Source organism: Pogoniulus pusillus, chromosome 22 (genome assembly GCF_015220805.1).
Source record: "Pogoniulus pusillus isolate bPogPus1 chromosome 22, bPogPus1.pri, whole genome shotgun sequence".
Lineage (NCBI taxonomy): Eukaryota > Metazoa > Chordata > Aves > Piciformes > Lybiidae > Pogoniulus > Pogoniulus pusillus.
The window spans coordinates 20,737,719-20,765,480 of record NC_087285.1 but is presented as its reverse complement, the minus strand read 5'-3'; the positions used below and the strand labels follow the sequence as shown (position 1 = coordinate 20,765,480).

Genomic DNA, 27,762 nt, shown 5'->3' with positions numbered 1-27,762 from the left:
TTGCTGTGTGGCTGAGGCTCCGGCGCTATAAAGGCGGCCACGCGTTAAGGCTCCGGGCCGGAGAGTACGTGTCTCAGGGGGAGGAGAGGGTGGCGGCGCGGCCGGTGCGGAGCAGCCTCAGCGCCGCGGGGAGGGGTGTCGGCTCCGGCGCCTAGGGGATTTTAATCCGATTCCGGCCGGCCCGGATTTTATTGGGAGCGGGTTTTAAAGTGAGTATGAGCGGGATGGCGACGGCGGAAGAGGGGGAGGGGCGAGACGGGACCGGATCAGACCGGCCCGGCGCGGGGGGGGAGACGCCTTTGCTAACCCGCGGGCCGCGCTCGTTTCTTGCAGGCGCCTGTCGTCCCTTTCGGCACTGCGGACGGGGCAGCATGTCCGAAGCGGAGCAGCAGTTGGCGGCCGCCGCTGGCGCCACCCAGAACGGGCACGAAGCGGCCGAGAACGCCGGAGAGCAGCAGGCCGAAACCGGCGGGGCCCCGGCGGCGGCGGGCGCAGCGACAGCGAGCGCAGCGACGGCGGGACCGGCGACGTCGGGAGCCGGACCGGCGTCAGGAACAGCGGGGACAGCCGCTAGCCAGAATGGAGCCGAAGGCGACCAGATCAACGCCAGCAAGAACGAGGAGGACGCGGGGTAAGCGCCGCGCCTCCTTCGGCGGGAGCAGGCCGCGCCTCCCCCCCTCCCCCTCCTCTTCCCCCCGGGCGCCATGTGCGGCGGTGGAGCGCGGCCGCTAGGCCCCGGCGCGGCTCTTCGGCAGCAGCGGCGGAAACGAGTCGGGCGGCTGGCGCTGTCGGCCGCCCCGAGCTCCGCTCCGCCCGACGCGGGAGGGCGGCGGGCGGCCCCGCTGCGGAGGGATCGGGCGGGCGGTGAGCCGCCGGCCCTGCAGCACCAGCGCTTCCTTTGTTCTGGAGCTGCCTTTTGTTGGCGCCATGTGGTAGCGGGGGGAGGGGCGGGCAGCGGGTTTGTTGCCGTCTCACGCTGTAAAATGGAAGGGGATTTACCTCGGCTCGCTTCGCATCCCGATGTTTTCCTCAGCCTTTCCCTTTTTATCCGAAGGAGTTGCTCTCCGGTGGGGGAGGGGTGGAACGGTTTCAAACTTTCTGGGGATTGCACGGCCGATCGCTCTCGGTGTAAATGCGAACATGTTTTGTGTAACGTGTATCAAAAAGTAATCCGGGGTTTAGAGGCTAGATCAGGGTAAGCAAGTATTTTTGGTAGGAGCAAAGGAAAACAGGCACGATTGAGACAATGTACGGTGTGTTTAAAATAGCAAGAGCGCTTTTGGTGTACTTCGCAGCATTGTCAGAAAACGCCTTATCTCTTCTGAGTGATTACTGGAGGGCTCAGCATGGCTTCGCTGTGTTTTGGCAGTGACATCTTTGTGTACAGAAGAGTAATGTATTTTCTATAGTAATTGCTCAGTTACACGCTTGACTAGAAAATTACCTGCCTATTCTTTAAGTGGGTCTTTGTGATTCAAGCTACCCCATGTTTTTAATTGGAACTCTTTGTTACCCCTGGGCCCTGAAGGCGAGGGTTGGTTCCCTCAGATTGGACAGAGATGAAGCCAGAGTAGCATAATAGCTTTCTATCTGTGAGAGGAGGAGTAAGGCTTGCACAAGTTTTCTATAAGCTAGGGACTGGATGTACCTCATGCAGACAGTAGAAGGATTAAGAACCAAGCCTTTGAGCTGTGTACAAATTTTACTTCGTAGTGTTCTGGCCTGAAGGTGGTGGTGCTCTTCACCATTCTTGTGTAGGTGACGTCTTTCAACCCCAAGTCTGTGCGAAATGAAACTTGTAAGAAAAGGAATTATTGAGAGGGATTTACCTATGTGGAAAACTTAACACCGTGCTAAAAGAAGAGCTGTCCAAGGCAGAGTTCAGGGTACCGAGTATTTTGTTAGGAGCTGAAATATGCTTTGTTTTAGCTTGGCTGGTACACTCAGAAGGTGAAAGAGACAACATGATAAGAGTGCAATTGTGTAGTTTGTGCAGCTTCTGAAGGCAAAACCAAATACTTGAAATTTAGTCTTAAAATTGAAAGTAATTTAAATATCTGTAGATATAAATCATTCAGATGACAAAGGACTGCAATATCTACTGCTTGCTAAGAGATAAATTTCAAACATAGCAGTATCTGTGTAACATGGCCCCATTACGATGGCGTAAATCACCTAAAGTTGCCTGCAGACAAATCACTTTCACTCACCAATGAGTTTCTCTTGATTGTACTTTTAAATAGGGATGCTATGGAAAAAGCGTCTGTACAGGATATAGCAGTCATGCATGGTCAGTAAAGTGTTGTGATGAGAAGAAATCCCATCAAGTTACCTTTCTTAACCTCTGTTATTGAGAGGCTTAATAAACTTTTAAGGCCTTTTCTCTAAGGCTCTATAGTAATGGCTGCAAAACGCACACAGACTTGACTTGCATGCACCCTGCATATCATACTGCACTTGTCGAGTGCACAGCTTGATCTTTTGAAAAAATAGGGGTTTAGCCTACAAAGGGTATGGCTTTATACAGATTAAGGGAAGAAAACATGTGGCACAGAGTGGTTTTTTTCATATAGCCTTTTGAATGTAAATGGATGCTAGTTCTAGCTGCACATAAACACCAAAAGCCAATTTTATTTAAACATACTCTAGTTTCTCATGTGCTGCTAGCGGCAAATCCAGGTTGTCTCTAAACAGAGTATCAACAACTTTAACTGCTTTACTCTATAGCTTGATAAAAAGGCTTGAATGCTTTTAAAAGCTTAGCTTATTACCTTGGAAACTCTGAAACTAGGAAATACAGCTGGGTTATGAATGTTTTCATTTGGAGAGTGCCTTACTGGCTCATGGAAGTTCTGTTAGCTTCGCTTCCATACCGTGTTTCACTACTATTTAGTTCTTTGAGATGCTTCAAAGGATATTTTGTTTGAGAAAGTGGGCAGGGAAATACTCTGCCTTCCATGAAATCAAGACTACTAGTGGAGTAACTCTGTAGTACTGATGAAAGGAGTAGATTAAGTAACTAAGCAGGAAGAAGCGCACAATGGAGAAGTTAAGGCAGGTCCAAAGTCCCATCTCCTGTGACTGTTCTTGGAGGTCACAGATAGATGATTTAAATTTTGCAGCTTGTTCTTAGGGCTAATTTTATTACAGCCATTTGTCCAAACCCTGAAAGACTTACTCTATGCTGAACATTTCCAAGGCAGTAGGAATGATCCTAGGCTCTCCACCAAAACTGAGCTGGCAGTACTTCATAATTAATACTGCTTTATTGCAAATAACAGAATACTGTTGAAAGAATATATAAGTTATTGGTGAGAGATGTTAGGCAGTTTTTACTGTTTCTTAGTGCCTGTAATAAACATCACAGTGCACTGTGTCATTCTCTCCAAAAGAGGCAAGGGCAAACCTGCCTTTATGCACTCCTGCAGTATCACTAGCTTTTGACAGAAGGCAAAAGTCTGTTAACTTCTGTCTGTTGGTCCTGTTTCTGACAATGTTGCTGAGGTGTGTACCCCATTGCATCTTGCTGCCTGTGCTTTCCTGTAGTAGTACCTCCTGAATCTAAAAAGCTCTTCTCCCTCTGAAATTTCAGGAAGATGTTTGTTGGTGGCCTCAGCTGGGACACAAGCAAAAAAGACTTGAAAGATTACTTCACCAAATTTGGTGAAGTAACTGACTGCACGATAAAGATGGACCCTAACACAGGAAGATCCAGAGGCTTTGGATTTATTCTCTTCAAAGAACCTGGGAGCGTTGAAAAGGTGAATTTAAGATTCCTATTTCAGATTCTTAACTTGTAAGGAAAACACTGCAGCCTGAGTTAATGGTATTGACCTATCTTTCAGGTTCTGGAACAGAAAGAACACAGACTAGATGGACGACTAATTGACCCCAAGAAGGCCATGGCCATGAAAAAGGATCCAGTGAAGAAAATATTTGTTGGTGGACTTAACCCAGAAGCCACAGAAGAGAAAATCAGGGAATACTTTGGAGAGTTTGGAGAGGTGAGTAATGCTATCTTAGTAAAAGTGGAAACGTAGCCTCCAGTTGTTGTTTGTTTAGCGGTAATTTGCAAGTTGCAGATTAACTTCAGAAGTTTCTCATGTTGAGAGCAAGGAAGACACATACTGCACTAGATGCTTCCATGCTTCCTTGTCTTTAACTGATCTTTTAGCTGATGGTTAAGTTGGTTTTAAGAGTGGAAACCTGGTCTTAAAACCTGTGTTAACAGAGAAAGAAAACTGCAGCTTTGGGGTTCCATAATGCTTGCAGAAAGGAAATGTATAGTTGTGTCATATGCTTAACTATGCTGTTAAAGTACAAGTCTGAAAACAGTACTTCATACCTTCAGATTGAAGCAATTGAACTTCCCATGGATCCAAAGACCAACAAAAGGAGGGGGTTTGTGTTCATCACTTTCAAGGAAGAGGATCCAGTGAAGAAGGTTTTGGAGAAGAAATTCCATAACGTCAGTGGAAGCAAGGTACAAATTTTGACTTGGACAAAAATGTACAAGTTACTGTGCATGATCTGAACGGTGTATTTGTAGATCTCTGAACTCAAGGTACTAAAATGAGAAGTACCTTGTAATAGGGTAGCCTGCAGCTTGCCACAGGGGTGTTTTGCCAAAAGAGGCTACCAAACTTTGCTAATACTTGAAATTTTACTACCTGCAATGTTCTGGTGGCTTTTGTATGTAAAGTAGCTAATCCCATTCATTAAACGTGGAGAAACTGGGTTGGTTATTTATCAGTCAAGCAGTATAAGCTATTTCAACAGAGATGGAACTACTTTCAGCATCATTACATAAATTCAAGGTTTATAGACACTAACCTTGTAAGCAGCTGAAACTGTCTGACATGGGGGTAGCTTTTTGATGTCTTCTCTGAGAAGCACCTGCTGCTACCAAAACCTTGTGTAAATTCAATACAAGGATCCAGAGAGCAAGTATATGGTTATGGCAGCTTGTACCTGGTCAACTTATGTGAACTGTTGTAACAGTGGTGTGAGATGCTGTGAACAGCTGTTGGCTGTCCTGTGGGAAGAGCTCAGAGGTCCATGTGTCAGGCTAACGAGTAGAGGCAAATGATGTGTGCAGACTGGAGGCTTCCCTTGCTGTATGGCCAGTGCTGACCCTACCCTTATTTCAAAGCCCTTGTAGATATGGTCATACTGTTTGACACTATGACTTTGCACCTGGTTTAAGACAGATATTAATAATCCATCACAGAATAAACTCTAGCAAACTTCATATGCTGGTAGTTAAGACACTGTAGCTAGCAAGCATTCATCTCTCCTGAAAACAGTGTCAAAGGAGTGAAGAAATCATTGCTGTATCCAATGATTATGGCATATTGATACCAAAAGGAGCAATTACCTTAATGCTCCTGTGGTGAAGAGTTCCAAGCCAGACTTGCTCAGGTGCTGCTATCACAGGGCTTCGTTCCTTTCATGGCAGCAGTAGCTTTCATCTCAGACTGTCCACAGACTCAGCACCTAGGAAGCTGGCTGACAGCTTGAACTGCAGCTTGGGAACCTGTCTTGGAAATGTCAGTTCTGGTTGTCCTTAGCATATGATAAGCTTTAAGTGCTGGCAGCTGTACTACAGAGTCCAACAGAGATGCTCAGAATATATAAAGGCTGCCCAGAAAACTTGTTCTGGTGCATTTCTCAGAGCCTTGTTCATCTAGTGCAGCTCAGGTGAAGCAGTCAGTCCAGCAGCAACAGCCTCATGCTGGAGGTTGTGCCAGAATAGAGAACAGCCTTGTGACTCCTACAGGAGTCGTGTCTGTGCTGAGGTGGCCTCAGCAGCTCTTCCGTAGATCAGAGGTCATAAAAAACTACTTCCAGCACTGGTCTGCATTGAAGGCTGTCAGTGACTTACCTTTGCCAAAGTGGCACAGTGAATCAGGATACTTCTGGATACATGTCAGGCCCTGCTCCAGTGACAGCACAGCATGTACACCTCCTTTGCCACTTGAGCAACCTCTGGCTTTCCTAGGTGGTCAGGTTGGGTGCTGTTGCCACAAGACAGTTACTTACTCTTCCTTTTTTATTTTCAGTGCGAGATTAAGGTAGCACAGCCAAAAGAAGTATACCAGCAGCAACAGTTCAGTAGTGGTGGAGGAAGAGGTAGCTATGGAGGAAGAGGCAGAGGTGGAAGAGGCGGCGGTGAGTACCACACACACTACTTTAGTATGGACACATTCTAAATAAGTTGTGTGTACTAAAATGGGATTTTGTGGATGGTTTTCCCTTCTATAGCTCAAAGTCAAAATTGGAATCAAGGTTATGGCAATTACTGGAACCAGGGTTATGGGAATCAAGGATACGGCTATCAGCAAGGTTATGGTGGCTATGGAGGCTATGATTATTCAGGATATGGGTATTATGGATATGGACCAGGCTATGATTACAGTAAGTAAAGAGAACTGTATTGGGTATAAGCAAGCATAACTAATTAGCAGTTTAATGCATTTGTTTTCTTGTTCATAGGTCAAGGCAGTGCAAATTATGGGAAGACACCAAGACGTGGTGGTCATCAGAATAACTACAAGCCATATTGATCAAACTTATTCAGGTATGCAGTGGCATGGTCTCTTTTGGAAAATGACTGCATAGGTTTTGTATACAATGCTGTAGATGGATTATTTCAGTTCTGTACCAAATTTAACTTTACAATAAATTTCTATGGCCTGTTAAATGTGCATCTTACTTGGAAGAGCTCCCTGGAAATGTTTTACATGTTTAATACTTCCAGATATCTAGTTGTCTAGACAGTGTGGTGTGTAAATTTTCAGCCTTGCTGAAGAAATTAATTAATGATTTTATCAATAGGTTAAACTGAAACTGATTTTTGAGGGTCTGCTTAAAGCTGCAGCTCTGCATCTAGGGACTGCCTCTTGGAGTTAACTATGGACTCTGCATTACTCCAGTTGTACAGAATGAGATGCATCTTAGGGAACCAGTGTCACTTTCCACCTTTTTATTTTGTATTGTTTTTGTGTCATACATTTCCTGTAATGGAAGTGTTAATTTTACTGTACTTTTTGGTACCTTTTTGGAATCTAATGTATTGTAAGGTATTTTACATGTGTTCTGATTCACCATGACATGGATATTGAAGCTATCCTAGCTTTTGAAATAAAAAAGGCATAATCTAGTGTCTTGTGCCATTCTTCAGCTTATGTGTTAGTAAAATGCCAGTATACTGTTCCCAGAACTTAGCTCATGGCAGTACCTTGATAGATGAAGAGTTGTGCTTATGTGTGGTTTTTTGTCTTAAAACTAGAAGGTTGTATTGGTAGTTGTGCTCACTTGCAGTTAAGTGACAGCTGGAAACTGCAGTCACTTCTGCCTGGAGGTTATGGAGAAGAACTTGGGCAGAAAGCCCTAGTAGTTGTGCAGGCTGTGTTGGTGGCTCATGAAGTTCTAGACAGGCACAGGCTCGGCATAACCGTGTTAGTGTCTGCATTGTAGGGCTCTGCCAGGGGGAGCCGGAGGCACAGGCTTCAGGTAGGGCCTGGGAGTCTAGACAGCATGGCAGGAGGAAGCTGAGGGCTGCAGGAAGCTAGCTGTGCTTCATGTGTCACTGTGTTGAGTCTGGAACTTCTCTACAAGTCCTTAATAGCATATACGTCCTTAATAGCCTTGAAAGACAGGTTAGACATGAAATTACCAATGCAAACCCTGAATTTTGGCAGCCTTTATGTGTATCAAAACAGGCTAAAAACCTTCCACTAAACTTGTGGGTGGAAAAAAAAATACAAACCCCACAAAACATCTTTCTCTAGAGATGAGTGGCCAGCTAGAAATAACCTTTCCTTTTTGGGACTATTTAATCACTATTTTAAGGCAATAACTATCATGTGATTTTTCCCTGTCTTGCTGCAGAACAGCCTCAATCTCAGATTTATAACGTGCTGCTGCACAAAGTAAATTTCCAATCTTTGTTGCAATAATCAATTTGATATTTACTTACCTTTTTAAAGAAAAAAAAACTGACAGATGCTAGTAGTGACCTTTTTCAGTTTTTTTTAACAAGGGATGCAGCTGCTCTTGTAGGGACTCCGATCTGCTGCTCCCTTGTGGCTGGCCTCGGAAAGAAAACTTGATGTCAAGTTAGAAGTCTGTAAGACTTTTCTTGGGGCATCTGAAGCATAAAATGGTGAATCAGATTTTAAAACCATTGCTTGACTTGACAGCTTCACAGCTGGAGTATGTAACCTAATGCATTGCTAACTTAATTGCAGCTAAAACCAACTGCAAAACAGGGAAATAAATGAGTACAGTATTTTAAAGTCCCACTGTTCTCAAGATGGAAAGTTGAAATGCTTTACTGCATACTTAAACTTTTGTTATGAAATAAGGGGTAGCAGAGTATTTTTCTAGTGAACAACAGTTTGCCTTCCAACAGGGAGTCTGCATACTATCAGGACCATGCTGCTGCAGTAGGTGTTAGCAGTAGTTTGTCAGCTGGCTGTTCCTTTTGGCTTTTGGAAGTAGGTTCTCTGTAATACTTCCTGGACTTGTTACATGGCCTTAACTAAGCAGAAGCTGAGGATAGTGGTACTTACATGCAGAGCTGGGTTTTCCTTTTGCATGCAAAACCTGTGATCCAAAACATGCAGTTGCCTGGTGAAAAAAGCTAGGGCTTGTATACAAGGTTGTTGTTTATGGCTGTAATGGGCTTGATGTACTAATCCTGCTTGGATATTTCTTGAGGACAGAATAGTTTGAAGAGCTGGTTTGGGAGCCACTGCCCTCAGCTGTCTGTTCCTCAAGCTTTTGATGTTTTGAATTTGTGACTGAAGTTTTTGTCTTGATCTGGTCACTGAGATGGAATACAGTGCTACTAGGGGACCTTGTTGTGGAAGTGGCTACTGAAACTGGTTAGAGGAGCTTAGGGAGGACTGGGTGCACTGGCAGCTAGAATGGCATTTGCATTGGTAGCAGATGTAAGAGACCATTGGCTCATCTTAACTTAAGTAACATGAAAACAGGCATTTAAAAAACATTGTTTATAATAGCTACTAGAAATACATTCCTTTATAATAACCAGTTTTAGATAAGATGTTGGAAAAAAAACTCCAATTCCACACTTATGGCAGAGTCAAAACAAGCTCTTCTAATATTTATTTCTTGTAAGCTTTTACTAACAAGATAACTGAAAATAACAAATTCAAAGGTAACTTGTCTAAGACATGCTAGGGTGAAGATTAAATGTGCATTATTATAGTAGAATAATGTTTCTTAGTAGTAGATCTTGACCATTGTTTGAAACCTATGGAAAGAAAATAATGTTACTTTTTTTGTAAAAGCATCATTAAAAGGAATTTACTTCATTGCCTCATCTTCGCTTACATTCTATGTAAGTGTCATACTAGTACTGTACTCAGTAAGAGGCTTTTTGCATTCTTGGTTTCCTGTAGAAAATAGAGGCATTTTTCATGCTTAGTTCAGCTTGTAGACAAGCACATGAAGTCCTTAGGCCTTTGAGTTAAACTGGCACTGTTGAGTATTCTTCCTGTTCTCAAGACTTTAGTACAAACAGCTGTATGTCTTTTCATTACCTTGCTAAATAAAATATTAACACATTTTTCTCGTGCCTGCTATACTAATATTGCACTGAACTAAAAGCATGTTTCTCCTTAGCTCAGGGCCATAGCACTAAATGCAGTATGGTGGTTGAGGCCACCCAGGATGACATTTATTACATGACTTGAGGTACATTCCTGTCCAGGTACCTGGAGTTTTATTGGGCACTTAATTAAAAAACACTTGGGTGTCTTTTAGTCAGAGCAGCTTGGAGTACTCTGTGTACCAAAGGATGTTTTTGAGGTCTTAACTGTAAGCATTCACTGTGCTCATGAGTGTGGCAAAAAGGGTTGCAGGTAGATGCTCCCTGTAAGCAAGTTAGATTACAAGGCTTGGAAGATTTATCAGTATTTGGTATTACCAATGCCCACAAACTTCAGAGTATAAGGGTGAAGTGGTAACAGCCCTGAAATAATCCTACAAAGTAGTCAAAAATGCTCAGGAAAGCCAAAGGAAGTGCAATTTCAAAGTCAGATGCTGCAGTGATAAAACTCTTCTTAAAGTTTGCATAAATCCACCAGCTTTATGGAGAGCTGTTAAGTGGAGGTTCCCAGCTTGTGGCATACAGAATGTTCTGTGCTCCTGCCCTTCAGGGGAGTTAAGGGGAGACTTGCTGAGGAATAGTCAAGCAGCTGCAACAGCTTCCAGCTAGAGATTTAAGGCACTGAGCAGCTAGCACAAAAGCTATGTTTTTGTCCCGATGGGCATGTATGCCATTTGCATGCCAAGGGTTAAGCCTAGCCACTCTTAAAGCTTCCCAAACATGGCATGCTTTAGTGGCAGGCGTTTCTGAGACGTGTTGGACCTAGCCTGCAGACATGAATACATGTAGTGTTACTACAAGTGTCACACTCTGATGGAAGGTAGCTGTGAATGAACACCAGATGTACCCAAGTCTGGTCCATGCTTCTAGATTGCCAGAAATTCCTGCTCGCTAACTTGAAGTAAAAAAATCTGAGAAAGCTTGGTCCTGCTCTGCCAGTGCTGGTGAAGTACTATTTAAAACCAATGGGTCAGAAACTTTCAGAAAAGGATAAATACAGATAAATACCTGCTCAGGTAGAACAAGTGGATGTTTCTTGTTGCTTCAGATCTTCCTTTTCCATATCTGGGGAGTCAATAAGCATCAATTTAGAAAACTTCTGACTTAGAGAAGTGATTTTTTTGTGTTAATACTGAGTGTGAAAAAGGTTGCATAAAAAGCTGAGTTGCAAATGCACACAAACTATGCCTGTCAAGAGTAAAATTTGAACAGTTGCCCTTGTTCAGATTTGTAAACACTTCAACTTCTGCCAGAACAAAGCTATTTTAAAAACCATGTGCATCTGTGGAGTAAACAATAGTTTTGTGAGGAATGGGTATTTTTCTGGTTTAGAAGTGAAGACTAAGTTTGCACTGCCCAAGAGTAGTCTATGTGCTCATCACCTACTTTATCACTTCTGAAAAGCAGACTCTACATTGACTCCAAAGCAGTCCACAAACGACCCATTAGGAAGGCAGCTTTGATCTACAAGTACCTGTTAGGAGCTTGTCAATTGTGTCCACAACAAATTTGGCGTCCTTCACACTGAAGCACATTGGGGGCTTGAATTTCAGCACGTTTCTTCCTGGCCCATCTGTACTCAGTAGAATATATTCTTCCTTAAGTCTGGAAGAACCAAGAATTGTTTAGCTTTGCAGAGATTTAAAAAGTGGAAGTATTAGCAGGCAAGCTGTCCAGATAATGCCTTTCTTTTTCTGGCAGCTGCATTTTAACTTCTGAGTCCTGAGATGAGTTTGTAATAGTGTGCTTGGTCTACACTGAAGCATGTGATGAGTTGTCCCTCTCACCTTGTTACTAGATACTCAGCTTCTGCTGTGGCTGGGGTCCTCTCTGCTTGATCCTTGATTAAGTCTACTCCAATGAATAAGCCAGAACCCCTTTAAAAGAAATAAACCCAGTCAGTCTGTGTTAGAGGACAGAACTGCAAGTGAACTAAAAAATGGAGAGAAGTTTCTGTGAGCCCAAAGTGTTACTGAATGAAAATTAGCTGGTGTTTAGCTAGTGCTGGAAAAGGTACTTCTGTTCTGAAGACATGTAGTAATAGAGGACAGACTTCTACCTGCTCAGGATGGCAATGCAGGACACAATAAGCCTTTTTTCTATCCAGCTCACTAATTCTGTACTTTGTGCATTTGATAGAGCTCAAACAAGAAAGTTAATTCCTTTAGCAAGTAGTAAATTTGTAAAGCAGAACAGGCCTAGAGTAACCTGATCATAACCAAAATCTGATACACTTTGGTTTTATCTAACGTACAACAAGATGTTGATTTTTGCCAGAAACACAGATTTAATGAAACTGGTTGAAGCTACCTCAGTGGGAGTGAGGTGTCTGACAGACTGAACCAAAACCAAAGCAGCTAAAAATGTAAATAAGGCACTGATACCTGACATCGCCAATCAGGGGATGCTTCATTTTCTGCTCCTGGAGTAGCTTCATCAAGAAGTTGCCTACTTCTGTGGCATGAGCCTGAAGGCTTTCCTTCTCAATCACATCTAAGACAGCTAATCCAACTGCACATGAAACAGGGTTTCCTCCAAACTGAGCTCAGGAAAAGAACACATATTCATGGAAAGGGAAGTAAAGCACAACCCTGTCATTGAAAGTGTAGACACAGTGATGTCATGAGCATACTGCTCTCTGCCAGGTAGAGCCAGAGAAGACAGTTCTGTACTCAAAAGAGACAAATAGCATAAACAGTAACTGTGAAAGTGATCAAGCTTAATAAAAACACTGCATGATTATCTGATTTTAATAATTAGACTCCTGGAGAGAAGGAGAATTCAGGTGGCTTTTTACTTACTGTATTAAAATACTCTACTCCTGTGGCTGCAAATGCTTCTGCAACTTCTTTTGTTGTTGCTACACAGGCAATAGGGTGTCCATTTCCTATTGGTTTCCCCATAGTGACAATATCAGGTGTAAAATCTTCTCCCTGAAGCTGGAATGCCCAAAAGTGTTTGCCAACCCTGCCAAAGCCAACTTGAATTTCATCAGCAATAAATACACCTCCTGCCTTGTGCACATGCCTGTAACAGAACAGATTTGATCATCTCAAAAAGTAAACATCATGTTCTGTTTACTCAAGAACCTGCAGCAGGCATTAATTTGCAAGCTTCCAGGAAGCAAACTTGTTCCAGGCCTAAACTTTACAGCACGTATTTAAAAGCAGATCTTTGCCATGCAGTGTTTACATTTTACTGTTGAAGGCACAGGCCAGTTCCTGCCTATGGAGTTATATGCTGCAGCAGGCAGAGACATTCTCTAGCAGTCACCTATATTTAGCAATTCTGTTATAATATAAAAAGCTAGTAAATGACCACTTACTCTGCAACCTTCTGAAAGTAGCCTGCTGGGGGAATGATTTGACCACCCACGCTTGGCAGGGATTCAGCAAAGAACGCAGCAATCTGAAACATAGGTAGCATGTCACTGCTTGAACACAGTAGAGGGGAAGTTGTGGAATCACAGAATCAAAACAGGTTGGAAGAGACCTCCAAGCTCATCCAGTCCAAACTATGACCCAGCCCTAACCAATCAACTAGACCATGGCACTATGTGCCCCAGCCAGTCTTTCCTTGAATACCTCCAGGGATGACAACTCTGCCACCTCCCTGGGGCGAACGGGCAGCCCGTTCCAATGGCAAATCACTCTCTCTGTGAAGAACTTCCTCCTAGGTATTAGCCATTAGCAAATTCATTGTTGATAATGGTTCTTGCATTACTATGTGATCTTTTCTATCTGACAAATCCATACTGTAGAGCTCAGGAGTCCTGGAAAGTTGGTGACAACCATGCTCATTGCTGAGGCAAGACAAATGGCTAAGGGGATCGCCTCTTACCTTCCTGTCTCTCTTATGTGCTTGCTCAATAATATTTTTCACTTCACTAGCATAGGCTGTTGCTGAATCTTCATGATCTTCTCTGTACAGTCCTCTGTATGTGTCTGGAACAGGAGCCTGTGCAAAGGAGCAGTATGTTACATTCAGTATGTCAGAAATAAGACTTCATTAAATTGACTAGTAGTTGATAGAGGCTGAAGTACATACCACGTGGACCCATTCCTTTTGTCCTCCTAGATTTCTGAATTTATATGGGCTTATGTCAATCAAGGATGTCAGATGTCCATGGTAAGCACTTAAAAAACAATTAGCAGAACTAAACAGTGATTTCCTCAGTATCAAGAGTTCTTTAGGAGTAGCATTACTGGTAAAGATTAGCCAGGCTCTGTCCCTGGGTGGGAATACAGTCAGTTAAGCTCTGCAGTTTCTATGAATAAGCTTAATAATACTTGGATGCAGAGGGACAGTCCTGTTACTGGTTTGTCAGAACCAGCGACTGGAACCACAGCAGTAAGCCATGAGCACTTCTCAAAGACTGTAGAACAACTGGAAGGGACATGACTGGCTTAATTCTTAGTATCTTCCAATGATGGAGCTTCCAGTCTCTCTGGGCATCCTACTCTAATATTTCACCACCTTCATGATGAAAGCTTTTCCATGTGTCTCATCAGAACTCCCCAGGTGTCGCCTTAGAGCTGTTGTCTTTTGTCCTGTCTTCATACATCTTCAGGAGTGGCTCTACCTTTTCTACTCCTTTCCATTAGACAGTTGTAGCTGCAGTCAGATCTCTAGCCATCTTTTGCAGCTGAAGAAATCCAGTTTTCTTAACCTCTCAAGCAAGTGGCCCTCTGCCCATTGTGGCAGGCCACTGCTGGCCTTCCAGTATGCCAACATCTGTCATGCACTGGATAGCACAGCCTGGACAGAATTCCTCTAAGCTGGTCTTGAGCATAGTGAACAGAGAGGAAAAAAAAATCACTTCCCTCAACTTCCTGGTTACAGTCTTCCCACTACAACAGGTTTTCAGAAGTGGTCTGACCATGGACCAAACCCAAACCTCATGCCCCACAGCAGAGAGAACTGGCCACATACTTACTGGTCTAAAACAACAACATCCTCGTGTTTTGTGTACTGCCGTGCCAACCTCAGGGCGAGGTCATTAGCTTCAGACCTACAAGTGAGCCATTAGATAGAAGCTAAGTTACAGAGGTCTGGGTTTTGAAATTCTAACCTCCTGTACTGTTTGTGTCTGCAAAGAGCAGATAGATTTCGAGGCAAGTTACTCACAGGTGCCTTAACAATAAGCATTCAGTCAGGACTGGTAGCCAGAACAAAATCCACCTTAAAAGGCTGCAGTAAGAAGCTGCTTTGGAAACAGCTCTCTTTGAGCTGTAGTTTGAGAATGTGTCCCTTCCCCTCTCTGAAATCCACACAGTTACACTGAATTCAATTCCCAGTTCAGAGGACAAATCACAAACGAGTACAGTAAATATTTATGTAACTGTTCTATAGTCCAAAGCCTTATAAATAGAATAAATTCCTTAAATAAAGCACCAGTTCAACTTCCTGATAAGAGAGTTTGCTCAATGTGAACTTTAGAGTCACTGAGTTTCTATAAAGGACTACAGTTCAAAACCAGAACCCCCAAACCATGTTTTTTTGTCACTCTCTGGTCACCTACAGCACACATGCTTGTCTGTGTGTACCCACTGGAAACCCAGAATCGATTCTGATGAACCTGACTTACCCAGAATTTAAAAAGTAGAAGACACATAACTTCTCTGGTAGTGTTTTGGAAAGTCTCTCGGCATAGTCAACCAGGTTGTCGTGAAGATAACGAGAGTTTGTATTTAACAGCTGGTTTTGTTCATGGGCTGCTTTTACTACGTCTGGGTGACAGTGTCCAACTGCAGGAGAGCGAGGAGAGTGGTTTAAGAGTTCTCTGTGCTACTTACAGTGTTAATGTACTAACTCAACACATGCATTTCTCTAACGCTACAGAAATATTACCATCTATGGGGCATTATTAACATTTTCAGCAGGAGATGATGTCAGTACACCTTGTAAATTCTGTCTAAACAATTCACTTTTTCCCCCTCAGCAAGTTTCAGGTTGCCTGCCGCTGTGCTTTAAGGTTTGCAGTCATGTGGTGGTTTGAACACTCAGCCTATGACAGAGAGAACACTAGAAATTGCTATGTTAAAACAATTAGTGTCTGATATGATATTTGGATCCAGACATTTACTTAATTTAAAGCTTTAGGAATGTGCAGGAAGCTTTACCACCAAGAGAATTCTTAGCCCTGTTCTAGGGTACTGGCAGCACAGCTTAGGTAGAGAGCTTCTAAATACTGGAAGAAAGCAGTAGCTGCTTCAGGATGCACAGCTAAGGCAGCACAGAGAGCAGCGGTCCTGTTGCTCTGTGCCTAGCAGTAACTTCCACAAACACCACAAACCATTGAGCTGTTTGTTAATTGCACAGTTAGGTGCTTTACTTGAGCTTCCATGGAAAAATAACCCATAAATGTTAGACAAGTATGCTTTTCCTAGGAAGACAGAACAGGAAGCTTGTCTGGAAAGCACATTTGCAGGCACAGAAATGCAGTCCAAACTGTAATTCCCAAACCAAGCTCAAGGAAGCTTTCTTCCACTTTCCCAGATAAACAGCCTTTCCCCCAGCACAGCACGACTGTGGCAAACAGTGTTCTGCTTGGGAAAACATGGTATGGAGTAATGCAACCTCTGCCTTACCGTGAGCAACGTTGTTTATGCAGTCAAGGTATTGCCTCCCCTTCTCATCGTACATGTACTGGCCTTTGGCCCTGACGATCTTCAGCGGGTCATTAGAGAAGAACAGCTTGCAGGAAGAGCTATGGCAAGCATCAGAAAGCAAAACAGATGTGAGTTAGTTCTAGAAGTCACGTAGTTTATTCTGTTGCTGGTATTTTCAGTTCAGTTAATCAAAAAATACTACCTCAGTTTGTAGGCACCTGCTGCCGTCCTCATTCTGGCCCCTAACACAAAGCTTGGAATGGGTGGTGAAGAGAACAGGCCTTGTGCTCTAAATTAAACTTTGTTAGACTTGCAGGGGAACACACTCCAGAACTGAAAACCCTTTACAGGAATCCAGCCATAGCACAGAGGCAGAACTTAAGTGCTGCAGTTTCATCCAGTCTTCACTACTGCTCCTTACTGTCCTGCCCTTTGTGCTCTTGAAACCTTTTAAGCACCTCTTACCTCATGATTATTACATTCTTGCTATTCTTGCCAAGGTCCTGATTTTTCCAGACACTTCTACAGGTGAAGCATCTGTATAAAGCTTCACTAACCTGAGCTGATGCCTTGAGTGATTTTATAAGGCTGGATCTACTTTAACTTAAGTACATTTGTTTTGTATCACCTTTTTTAAAGTAGCTAAAGCTGAAACCCATCTGCCTAAATGGGAGCTGCAGAGATTTGACTCTGCAGGGCAATGCCAAAATCTCATGCTTCATTTAGTAAAAGACTGCTTATGCAAAAACAAAACCATTGGACCATAAAGAAATACTAAATCATTGTCAAATGAACAACAAAAAACAACGATCAAATGAGAAACTGCTTCAGTTGTACTCCATTAGAGGAATCCTGTACTTTCTTTGTAAGCTGGCAGTAGGATGATTAAAACAGGCAGGGTAGTTTGGTTGGTTGTTGGGTTTTTTTTTGGGTAAGCTTATCCTGACTGTTCTGTGAATGCTAAGAAAGCTCTGGGGCTGGCTTCCAGCGGCAGGGCAAACGGGTTCCAGAAAGATTAAATGCAGAGTTGCGTGCCTCAGGTTTGTGCAGCTGACACAGTTCCAGTTGCTTTCAGCTCAGTTTATAAACCATCTGAAGTAGTCTCGCCTCTGAATCTATATGAGGCACAACATGCAAATAAGGAAAAAAAGATAAACTCCCTTGCTGTGAGGCTGCAGACTGCCCAGAGAGGTTGTGTAGTCTCCTATGGAGAGATTTCCAAAACCCCACCTGGACATTGTGTCTTGGGCCACCTGCTGCGGGTGGTCCTGCTTGAGCAGGGGCGTTGGACTGGATGAGTTGTAGAGGTTCCTTCCAGGCCCTATTGTGGTGGGATTCTGTGAACACATTCCCAGTTAACTGTAACTCTTCCCCTGCTCTTCCTGCTATGTTAAACTATAGAATTTTCAGGTCAGTTCAAACAACTTTAAAACTCAGTTTTGTATTTAATTTTATCAACCTGGGCAGAGATACAGCATTAATTTCGTCACGTTTTTGGTGGCACTTAAAGTTTTCCGGATGCCAGGCTGTAGCACTAGGCTCAGCCAGAAGCCTCTGCCCTGCCCGGCAGCCCCAGGGCCGCCGTGCGGGGGGCGTTAGCGCAGCCCCAGGCCGTGCTCTCGGCCGAGCTGGCGAAATGCTTTCCGGGCGCTTAAAGCAGGCTCGGCAGACAGCGTGCAGGCTTTGTACCTTAGTTCCGTAACCTCTCTCCTGACGAGACGGTAATTGCTGCTAATGACACCAGTACAAGCAGGCTTTGCACTCTGTGCCGAGGAGGGAACTCTCGCTTTAGCCCCGGGAGCAGTCGCGGTGCTCCGCGGGCCGAACTCGCCGCTGCCGACGTGCGGGGGAAGGCGTGCGCCCGGGGAAGGGACAAGAGGCGGCGAGCAGCGCCCGGGGCAGTGGGGCCCCGGGGCCCCGCCGCGTCCGTTCCCAGCCTAGGGCCGAGGCCGTCGGCCTCGCCGCGGCCCTGCAGCCACGTCAGGACTCTGCCGGCCCTAGGAACGGTGGTAGCGGCGGCTAAGCACCGCAGCACTTACCCGATGAGCTGCCGCCGCAGGGCCAAGGTCTCCTGCCGGGAGCGCGGCGCCGGCCGCATGGCAGCTCCCGCCGCAGCCGCCGCCGCCGCGGAGGGTCCGTGCGGGACACGGCCGGGATTGAGCCGCGGAGGGGAGCGGAGGCGCCGCCTCCCCCGGGGGGACCCGCCCCAGCGCTGTGGCGCCCCCTGCGGGCCGCGCCGCTGCCAGGCTGTAGCAGTGGCAGCAGCTACCCGCTGGGGTCCCTCTGCAGGACAGAGCTTTTTCCTGCAGGCTGGCCCCAGCGGGAGGCTGCTGCCGCTTGGCAGAGCTGCGAAGGACACGGGCACAGCCTCTGTGCCTGCCCCAGCAGCGCTGTAACTCTGCGTCTGCCTTAGTACGGGACCCGGCCCCATGCCTCCCAAACAACATCCCGAACAGCTGTAGGCAAGCAGAAGGGCTAGGACAGTAACTTACCAGGGCTTGCAGGCTCCTCCAGCTGGGAGAGTGGACTCTTCACTTAACATCACCACTCCTGATGCTGTATGTCCAAGATCCCGTAGCACAAACGTGGGAGAGGTTGCATTCACTGGGGTCCTGCAAAGCCGCTGGCAGCTCAAGTGGGAACTGTACCTCCTGCTGTTACACCGCATGGCCTCGGGTCCCATTCAGTTAGCAGGCACCTCAGAGGAGATAACATGGTTTGAGTGTTCTTCAGGACCTTTCTTACAACTATAGCATAACACTCCCTCTTCTGAAATACTTACACTTCCAGGAAGTGTCTTTGGCAGCTGAAAGCAATTTGAGCTGGTAGCTTAGGTGCTACAGCTGCATTAATGGTTCAGCACATACTTCACCAAAGAGAAGCAAATCCAAACCATTTCTATTAAGGAAAAGTAAACCCAAGCCATTTATACTAATGAAAAGTGAACCCAAATAATTTATATTAAGGAAAAGTAAACCACTTATATTAAGAAAAAGTGAACCCAAACCATTTATATCGTTGTACTCTTGTGTTTGGTCAGTGACAGACAGACCTGTCTGCCTAGCACTGACCACTTAAAAACCAATCCCAGGATTAGCAATATTTAGAATCAAAGGAGGAAATGCATTCATCAGGTTAGAATGCTCATTCCTCCATTTCTGTTTGATTGGAATGAAAGAAAATAGGAAGACACAGAACCAGAAAGAGTGTTCTGGGTTGAGTCCTCTGCTGCTATGGGTGTTGTATCCTATAACTGAGTTCACAAACATATCAAGCTTCTCTCTTTAAGATGGAAGGGAAAAAAACCAACCACCTGGTGACATTTGGAACAGACCGGATCTGTTCAAGACTCCAGAAAATGGAGCAGACCCTTTTAAAACTGCACACGTGGCAGGCTTTGTTGCTTACTAGATGCAGCCAGCAACAGTTATTTCTGGGTGCAGTTAATAAAAGCAGAGGCAATTTCAGTTTGGTGTAACCCAGAGAATCCAAACCCAAATTGCTATGCACTTGGGCTGAACAGGCTTGAAGTAACAAAAGACAGCAGAGAAAAGCTTAATAATGGCTGTTAATCTTTATTTGAACTCTTGTCTGGTTAAGATATTTAGTAGCTATTTATAATTACCTGAACCATTTACAATTTGTAAAGTTTATTCTTGGTTACAAATGCAGAGTTCATTGTACATATTCACACAGCTGTAAAAACGTTCTGTACAGAGAGACTGCTTTGGATAATCTACTCTTTGCTTCTATTACAGAAAGCACAAGGAAAAAAAAAAACACAACACTATTTATGGAGGTCTCTCAAGCTAATGTGCTGTCCATGACAGCTTTACAACTAGAAATACATGATGCAGTACTAATTAATACCATTTAAAATGTTAAAAGAATGGATAAGAAATACTGTTTTGTTATTTATGCCTTCGTTTTTTGAAGCAGCTGTTCCCCCAAAGAAATGAGTAAATAGAATACTTGCCTTGGCACACAGATGCTTAAAACCCACAAAAGAGCCTGTAAACAGAGGTGTTCACGTTGTGGGTTTAGTACCTCTGTATATTTCCTTTTCAAAGTGATATATTTGACAGGAATTTAGTCAGCTTTGTGTAAAATAGCAGGTAAATAGGTTCAGAACAACACTAACCTCTGTGAGCTGTCTGGGCTGCACACACACAAACACACACACACCTCCCTAAGCCAACAGCCTCACTGGAGTGATGCAACCCCTCTCACACATGAGGGACACTTGCATAACATGCTAGAGGATTAAGCCCTATCAGCATCATTTCAAACCAAATCAGGACAGATGAAGCACACATTGCATGGATTTTTCTAAGCAGTATACAAGAAGGGAGATTTTAACTGAGACTTCCAACACCAGCAGGTGGAATTTCTCAGGTGATGCTGTTTCAGAAGTGCCAATTTCAAAAGAGCATTTCCATGTCCAAAGTAAATTAATGCAACAGAGCAGGTGCTTGTCAGTTTTGACTCTGGCATTTCCATCATATTGAGTATTTTGTATTGGTTTTAAAGATAGCACAAGAAAGAACTCCAAATAATAGCACAAAATGTTGCTACTTGACCAAGCAGTCTATGGAACACCACATAACTCCCAACTCTCATTCTACCTGATGGCCATTTGCTACCTCTTTTGCTTAATTAGGAAATTCTAGGGAGTTATGTTGGGGCTTTTGCTTTGCAAAACCAGGTCCTCATTTTGCTGATGTCATTGCAGCAATGCAAGTTTGACCTGCACCCACTTAACACTTAATAACATCACATAAACCACACTGTCCAAAGTCAAATGTACAATGCAGTGCCCAACAGCATACAAAAAAGCAGCAAGGGGTATTGGTGCCATTTACAGATGCCTGAGACATCTCCCACCTGAAGTTTCTGTTCATTAATATCTACATTATATAAGAAACCACTCACAGACACACAACTGAGCTCCACTGTTCACACAGCTGCATAACTATGAGGCAACTTCTACCAGAAATTAGCAAACAGAGCTTGATTATTTGGCTGAGATGTCAAAAACCCACAAATGTTAACAGTCTATTTCTTACTCCACTCAATAATGCATCAAACCCTCACTCTACCCAACTTTCCTGTGCTTTTCTCCCATACAGTTTCTCCAGTCCTCCTTCCATTAATCTAAGTGACAAGTGTTCAGCACTTGAGCTGCAGGTTACACAGTGGTTGGGCATCCCTTTTCTTGTGCCATCTAATGGCACACAAGCATGTGGAAAAAAGTTCCAGGTGTTTGCCTGAGGATGTGAAAATGCTCCAAGTAATTTTTAGCTTATGGTAATTAAGGGAATTGAAGTTTAGGAAATGTTTTTTTTAACTCACTGGTTTGCTTCAGTCTGCACTGGATCCCCCAAAGTGGAGCTGTGAGGTTATTTCCAGCTGTACTAGTTACAGTCGAGTCCACTGCAGTGCCAGGGACACAAGGAACAGGCAGGTGGCAGTGAGACTGGAGCAGCTGGAGTGGCCAGAAGTCTGCTTCTCTCCAGAGTGCAGAAGGGTCCCAGAAATGCTGTCCTGTAAGGTTGCCAAGGTCAGTATGTGCCTGAGCGATCACCTTGGCAAGCTAAAGTGTCTAAGACCTCTTGAAATCTATCCAAATAATTCACCTCTGGCTCAGAAATCTTCCTGGTTGAGCAAGTGGAAGGCTGGCTGTGCCACTGAGCACATCAGCAGGTACTCCAGAGGGAAAACAGGAGCTTCAAACAACATAAAGCAGTACTGAGGCTTTACTCCACCCCGGGACACCTCCTGAGGACAGGCTTAGCTATACTAGTACAAGTTGGAACCAAATTCACCGCTCTGAATTCAGTCAGCTCTGTACAGTATTCACACAGCATAAGCAGTTTGGGGAACACCTAAATGTTTACTTTTCCCTCATGTACTGTTACTAATATTTTTGCCTATCTTAAATATAATTCTGTTGTCTGCCAGGAAAATAACTCAGAGCTTTCATGCTTTAAAGATGGAAACTTGACAGGTAACCTCCTCCTGGTATATTTCACTTGTAGAATGCTTTAAATTGTCTGGAGAGCAATGAGCTAAAACCTCAAAAAAAGTGAAGGTATGAGATGGTATCCCTCAAGAAAGCAGATCTGGAAAGCAGATTAAAGTGTCTGTCTGCATGCTGCTGTTGTACAGATGTCTATTGAAACCATCCAGCTGCCCAGCCCTCTGTGTGCTGGCACTTAAGGAGCAGTGTCACAGCATTAGATTTGCATAGAACTTGTCCCAGCATTAAAACTTCTCTCTGTTGAAAGGCATAGAACTTGTCCTAACATTAAAACTTCTCTCTGCTGAAAGGCATAGAACTTGTCCTAGCATTAAAACTTCTCTCTGTTGAAAGGCATAGAACTTGTCCTAGCATTAAAACTTCTCTCTGCTGAAAGGCATAGAACTTGTCCCAGCATTAAAACTTCTCTCTGTTGAAAGGCATAGAACTTGTCCTAGCATTAAAACTTCTCTCTGTTGAAAAGCATAGAACTTGTCCCAGCATTAAAACTTCTCTCTGATGAAAGGCACAGAACTTGTCCCAGCATTAAAACTTCTCTCTGTTGAAAGGCATAGAACTTGTCCTAGCATTAAAACTTCTCTCTGTTGAAAAGCATAGAACTTGTCCCAGCATTAAAACTTCTCTCTGATGAAAGGCACAGAACTTGTCCCAGCATTAAAACTTCTCTCTGTTGAAAGGCATAGAACTTGTCCTAGCATTAAAACTTCTCTCTGATGAAAGGCATAGAACTTGTCCCAGCATTAAAACTTCTCTCTGATGAAAGGCATAGAACTTGTCCTAGCATTAAAACTTCTCTCTGTTGAAAGGCATAGAACTTGTCCTAGCATTAAAACTTCTCTCTGCTGAAAGGCATAGAACTTGTCCCAGCATTAAAACTTCTCTCTGTTGAAAGGCATAGAACTTGTCCCAGCATTAAAACTTCTCTCTGTTGAAAGGCATAGAACTTGTCCTAGCATTAAAACTTCTCTCTGTTGAAAAGCATAGAACTTGTCCCAGCATTAAAACTTCTCTCTGATGAAAGGCACAGAACTTGTCCCAGCATTAAAACTTCTCTCTGTTGAAAGGCATAGAACTTGTCCTAGCATTAAAACTTCTCTCTGTTGAAAAGCATAGAACTTGTCCCAGCATTAAAACTTCTCTCTGATGAAAGGCACAGAACTTGTCCCAGCATTAAAACTTCTCTCTGTTGAAAGGCATAGAACTTGTCCTAGCATTAAAACTTCTCTCTGATGAAAGGCATAGAACTTGTCCCAGCATTAAAACTTCTCTCTGATGAAAGGCATAGAACTTGTCCTAGCATTAAAACTTCTCTCTGTTGAAAAGCAAAAAGATCTCTAGAGGGCAGCATTAAATCAGCATTCAGCACCCAGGAAACCTAAGCTCTAAAACTCCTAACTCATGCTACATTTACAGACCAGTAAGGCACGCTTAGACTGGCCATGGTTATTTACCATTGCCTTAAAGCTGGAGATTTTTGGCATCTTAACACTGTGTTAGAAATGGGTGAGAGCTCTTTCCCTCTGGCCCAGGAGTCCACTGTATTTGGCTCATGCAGAACCACATGCTGAGTATCAAAGAAAAACCCCATCAAGTCACAGATTCATTTGGAGCTGTGGGCTGGTGAGATAGTAAATACAGCAGACTGAAATCCTTGCTGATGTGTGCCAGCCAACGTGGTTGTGCTCAGCTGCAGCAGCTGGAATGGGGATGCTGAGCTTGCATGTGGTGGGAAGGACAAGAAATAGCCAAGCTACAAGATAAGCTTGCTGCCATGAAAGCCTGGCTCATCACAGATGTGCTTCCTGGGGAGTGGGTTACTGCAGCAGCCTTAAACCCAGGGGCACTGACCTGTGTTGCTCTCCAGGCATTACTTTTCATCGTTGCATAGGGTGTCCTGAACTGCTGAAACCTCACAGGTTATCCTGCTGCTTTGCTTAAGGGTTTCAGGTGCTGAATTCATAAAGTGACAGAAGACAAAAGCTCATCTAAATATCTCACCTATTGTCTTCCTAAAAAGAAAACACATCCAAAAGTTTCCCACCCTTGGAAGAAACGTTTTTAAATACAGAAGAGAACAATCCTCTGGCAAGAAATTCATCACCATTATATATACAGCAAGTGCTAGAGGCAGTTGATGGGAGAAAGGCCCCAGGAGACTAAAAGCATGGAGCAGGATCTTAGTTTTGTGTTCAAAAAAGCCCCTAAAATCCAAGTGCTTGGATTTAGGGCTTAGAAACAGCTTCAGTTTGGAGTCAGACTGTCTGGCTTTTCTCTGTCATAACCCAGGAACACAGTCTAAAGCTGACTGGCCAAGCCCAGGATTCAGCTGCAGATCTCTTAGCTGATCTTACCTACTCCCATCAGCACAGCCCAAATCAGCAGGTTCATGCCCTGGCAGAGAAGCCTCTCCAGCTGCCAGCACACTGCAAGCACTGTGCTGGAGTTAGAGGTGTGGGGATTACTTGACCACGTTCCCTTCCCCTCAAAGCCCATTCCCTGCAGCTTGCTCACAGACAAGTGCTCTGCCTCTACACTTGGCTGCAGCAGCGCTCCTGGAGCACCCAGGGCCAGGACTGCTGCCAGAGCCACAGTGAGCAGCAGCAGCAGCACTCCTGGAGCACCCAGGGCCAGGACTGCTGCCAGAGCCACAGTGAGCAGCAGCAGCAGCACTCCTGGAGCACCCAGGGCCAGGACTGCTGCCAGAGCCACAGTGAGCAGCAGCTCTCTGCCTTTTGCCATGGCTCGCGGCAAGGTAGCCCTGCCTGGAGAGCTTTATGGCTGAACAACTCTTTAGGGGTTTCAAGTGAGAGTTCTTTTGCTCTTGTTAGGACTCAGTCTGCTACCAAGATGTTGGTAGCAGCTGGGAAGATGGTCTTTAGGTAGAGTTTTAAATAGAAGAGCTGTAAAGAAAGCTGCTTGTCCGCTGCTCCTGGGCAGCATTGCCACAGTAGAAACATTGATGCTTTCATGGTGGGTTAAATTAGACTGAGAAGTTTTGTTTTATCATCTAGAAAACAAAACACACATTTGGCTGGGCTTCAGGTGCCCAAGATCAATAAACTTGAGTGTGAACCCTAAAATCTCTATTGTTGAATCCTCTAACATCCTGAATAGAGTGATCAAGACAAATCAATTGCTCAGTCTGAGTCTGACCTACATTTCATAACTAGTAGCAGCCTCCCTATCAATCATCTTGATTGCTTCTGACAAGTGGTAACATTGATCTGCAGTTCTGAATTCCTATAAAATTCAAATTCAAACCAGAAAAACAAAACCAACCCAAACCCCAAACCCAGAGGGGACTCCTGGGGGCCAAATGCAATAGGCCTGGTAAGAGGCTGACACAGTTCCTGAGTTTGGATGGAACAAGACTGCCACAGTGCTACCTCAAAGTCAGATTTCTCTTTTGTGAGCCATTAGCAAAGTCCAAACTCAAAAGGCCTCACAGAAATACTTCCCCATGGAAAAGCAATCCACAGATCTGGCCTGAACCTGCTGAGCAAAGCACATCTCTGGTTTTAAACTCTTCCCAAGTAGCTCACAAGGGCTGTGCAACTGGTTAGCAGTTAGCAACCTACTGTGGAAAAACACAGGAAGATCTTTGCTGATGTCCATGTGGACCCTGTGCAATCGATGCAGAGCCCAGCAGAGCCCTCACACTCTGCCAGTCTGCATGGCACAGACCATAGAGAACACTGAGCTCAGAGCATCCAGGCCAAATGCAGCCATCTCAGCTGACACCATGAAGGGTTTCAAGTGCAGGTCACAACCACCACAGCCTTCTCCAGGGATCTCTACCTCACCCTGTTCCTGGGAGATCTGCTTTCTATAGGTCTCAGCTGCTCTGGTGCCCGAAGGGGCTGGTAGATGTGCCACCAGCAGATCTTTGGAGGTCTGCTGCACAGTTCCCTGCAGCCGAGGTGGCAATGGGTGCTGTGCACTGCAGGATCCACTCCTGTCACTAGTTCCAACAGAATGGCAGTGGCAGGAGTCCAAAGAAGCTGCTGCACACAGGCTGCAGCCCTCAGTCCTAACTCAGGTGCCCTAAACACAGCAGAGTTGTGCAGGTGTGTGGGTGGCTCTCCTTTGTAGGTGCTGCCCTCGCCACACTTGGGCTGCAGAATAAACCAGAGCAGGGAGGGCGTTTGCCTAAGGTGGTCACTGGTGGCTTTGGCAGCTGAGGTGGTAGCACTGGTGGGTGTGATGGATGCCAGCTGCAGTGCTGTGCTAGGAAGATAAGCCTAGCCTTGCTCCTTGGCCAGCAGCACAGAGGCAGCTGGTCAGGCTGTGCCTCGGGGATGGGGAAAAGCAGCCCTGCCTCCGGAGGAGCCAAACGAACGTGGGTTCTGTGGCAGCAGAGGCTCTGTGTTGGGAGGGGGACAGCTGCCACGACAGCACCAGGTAAAGCACTCTTCTGGTATTCTGTATCAATGTTTTGCAGGCCTGGCAGTGGTCACAGTTGATGCCTACAAGCACTGGATATTCCACAAGTTGAAGACGGAGTACTGACTTGTTTACCTGAAGAGAATAGGACTTCGGGGGTGTTTCCTCAGAGAAAAAGATAAATTTTAATATAATTTCCTAAGCTTTGGAGGTTAGCTTGTCTTGTAGCTTCAGTGATATCAACCTTCTGCCAGTAGGAGCTAGATAGAAAGCTGTTTAGTTTTTGCCAGCGTATGTAAAACAAGACTTTTTCTATCTGCATCGTAGATTGTTTGTGGACACTTCCAGATTCTTGTGCTTTCTGCAGTCATTCTGGGGACTGAACTCTCATTGCTATTGACAGAGGTTCCATGAACAGGCCACACGTGCAGGAGTTTTGAGCCTAGAAGCCCACAGCGTGGTTTGGAGTAGCGAATGGCTTTTAGTTTGGAGGTGACTGGGGGAGATGGGAAGAGCAACTGTTCATTAAGGGAACAATTACAGGTCTTCTTCCAGCTGCCATCAATGAGAGCCTTGCCTTCAACCTTCCACAGAAGAAGATGATTTTTTTTTAAGCTTTAATTTGGGACAGTAAAAGAGGTTTTTCAAGAGCACTAAAAGCCAGGGGCAGCTTCTTCAGCTGCTCCTGATGCCTTTAAAAACCCCTGCACCAAAAGTGATAGCTAAGATGAAATGGAAGTAAATAAAATGCATTTTCATTGCTGGTTTTGAGTTATATAATTCTCGTTTCTTGATTTGTGAAGAGTTGATCTGAATTTTACCTGGATGTAATCTGTATGGTGACCAAAAAGAGTGGTCAGTAACTGGTAAAGATGCAAAGTAAGCAGTGTACAGGTGTAAGTTCTAAAGAGCTGTCAAAAACAGGTAACAAAAGTTCACTGCCTGCAGCTGTTTGAGTCCTCTGTGTCCACATCTACCCAGCCAGATGGCCAGTTCAGCTTGTACCAGCAGGTATCAAAGGCTTCCACAGCTGACTGAAAGAGTAAGCTCAAGAGCACCTAAAACCCAGACAAGAACTCACAGACGTC

At 44.6% G+C, this 27,762-nt stretch overlaps 2 protein-coding genes across 7 annotated transcripts; one reads left to right on the top strand and one right to left on the bottom strand.

Annotated features, from left to right (window-relative positions):
* HNRNPAB (heterogeneous nuclear ribonucleoprotein A/B) lies at positions 1 to 27,454 on the top strand. 5 transcript variants are annotated; one of them, XM_064162145.1, is made up of 9 exons: positions 71 to 209; positions 334 to 631; positions 3,593 to 3,761; positions 3,846 to 4,004; positions 4,352 to 4,483; positions 6,063 to 6,171; positions 6,265 to 6,417; positions 6,496 to 6,580; positions 26,733 to 27,454. In XM_064162145.1, the coding sequence occupies exons 2-8, from the start codon at positions 372 to 374 to the stop codon at positions 6,564 to 6,566; spliced, it is 1,053 nt and encodes a 350-aa protein (XP_064018215.1). In that variant the 5' UTR covers positions 71 to 209; positions 334 to 371; the 3' UTR covers positions 6,567 to 6,580; positions 26,733 to 27,454. The 5 variants fall into 5 exon arrangements, with proteins under 5 accessions (XP_064018214.1, XP_064018215.1, XP_064018216.1 ...); XM_064162146.1 differs by lacking the exon at positions 26,733 to 27,454 and adding an exon at positions 6,838 to 7,163; XM_064162144.1 differs by lacking the exons at positions 71 to 209; positions 26,733 to 27,454 and adding an exon at positions 1 to 64 and having other exon boundaries at positions 6,496 to 7,163.
* On the bottom strand, positions 9,102 to 18,974 carry PHYKPL (5-phosphohydroxy-L-lysine phospho-lyase). 2 transcript variants are annotated; one of them, XM_064162141.1, is made up of 13 exons: positions 18,744 to 18,974; positions 16,231 to 16,349; positions 15,228 to 15,387; positions 14,577 to 14,651; positions 13,688 to 13,775; positions 13,481 to 13,597; positions 12,966 to 13,048; positions 12,442 to 12,667; positions 12,025 to 12,179; positions 11,428 to 11,517; positions 11,115 to 11,245; positions 10,649 to 10,705; positions 9,102 to 9,283 (listed from the first exon to the last, which is right to left on the bottom strand). In XM_064162141.1, exons 1-12 carry the CDS (start codon positions 18,932 to 18,934, stop codon positions 10,653 to 10,655), a joined length of 1,488 nt encoding a protein of 495 aa, XP_064018211.1. In that variant the 5' UTR covers positions 18,935 to 18,974; the 3' UTR covers positions 9,102 to 9,283; positions 10,649 to 10,652. The 2 variants fall into 2 exon arrangements, with proteins under 2 accessions (XP_064018211.1, XP_064018212.1); XM_064162142.1 differs by lacking the exon at positions 18,744 to 18,974 and adding an exon at positions 18,291 to 18,413.
* Positions 27,455 to 27,762: the final 308 nt, after the last annotated feature.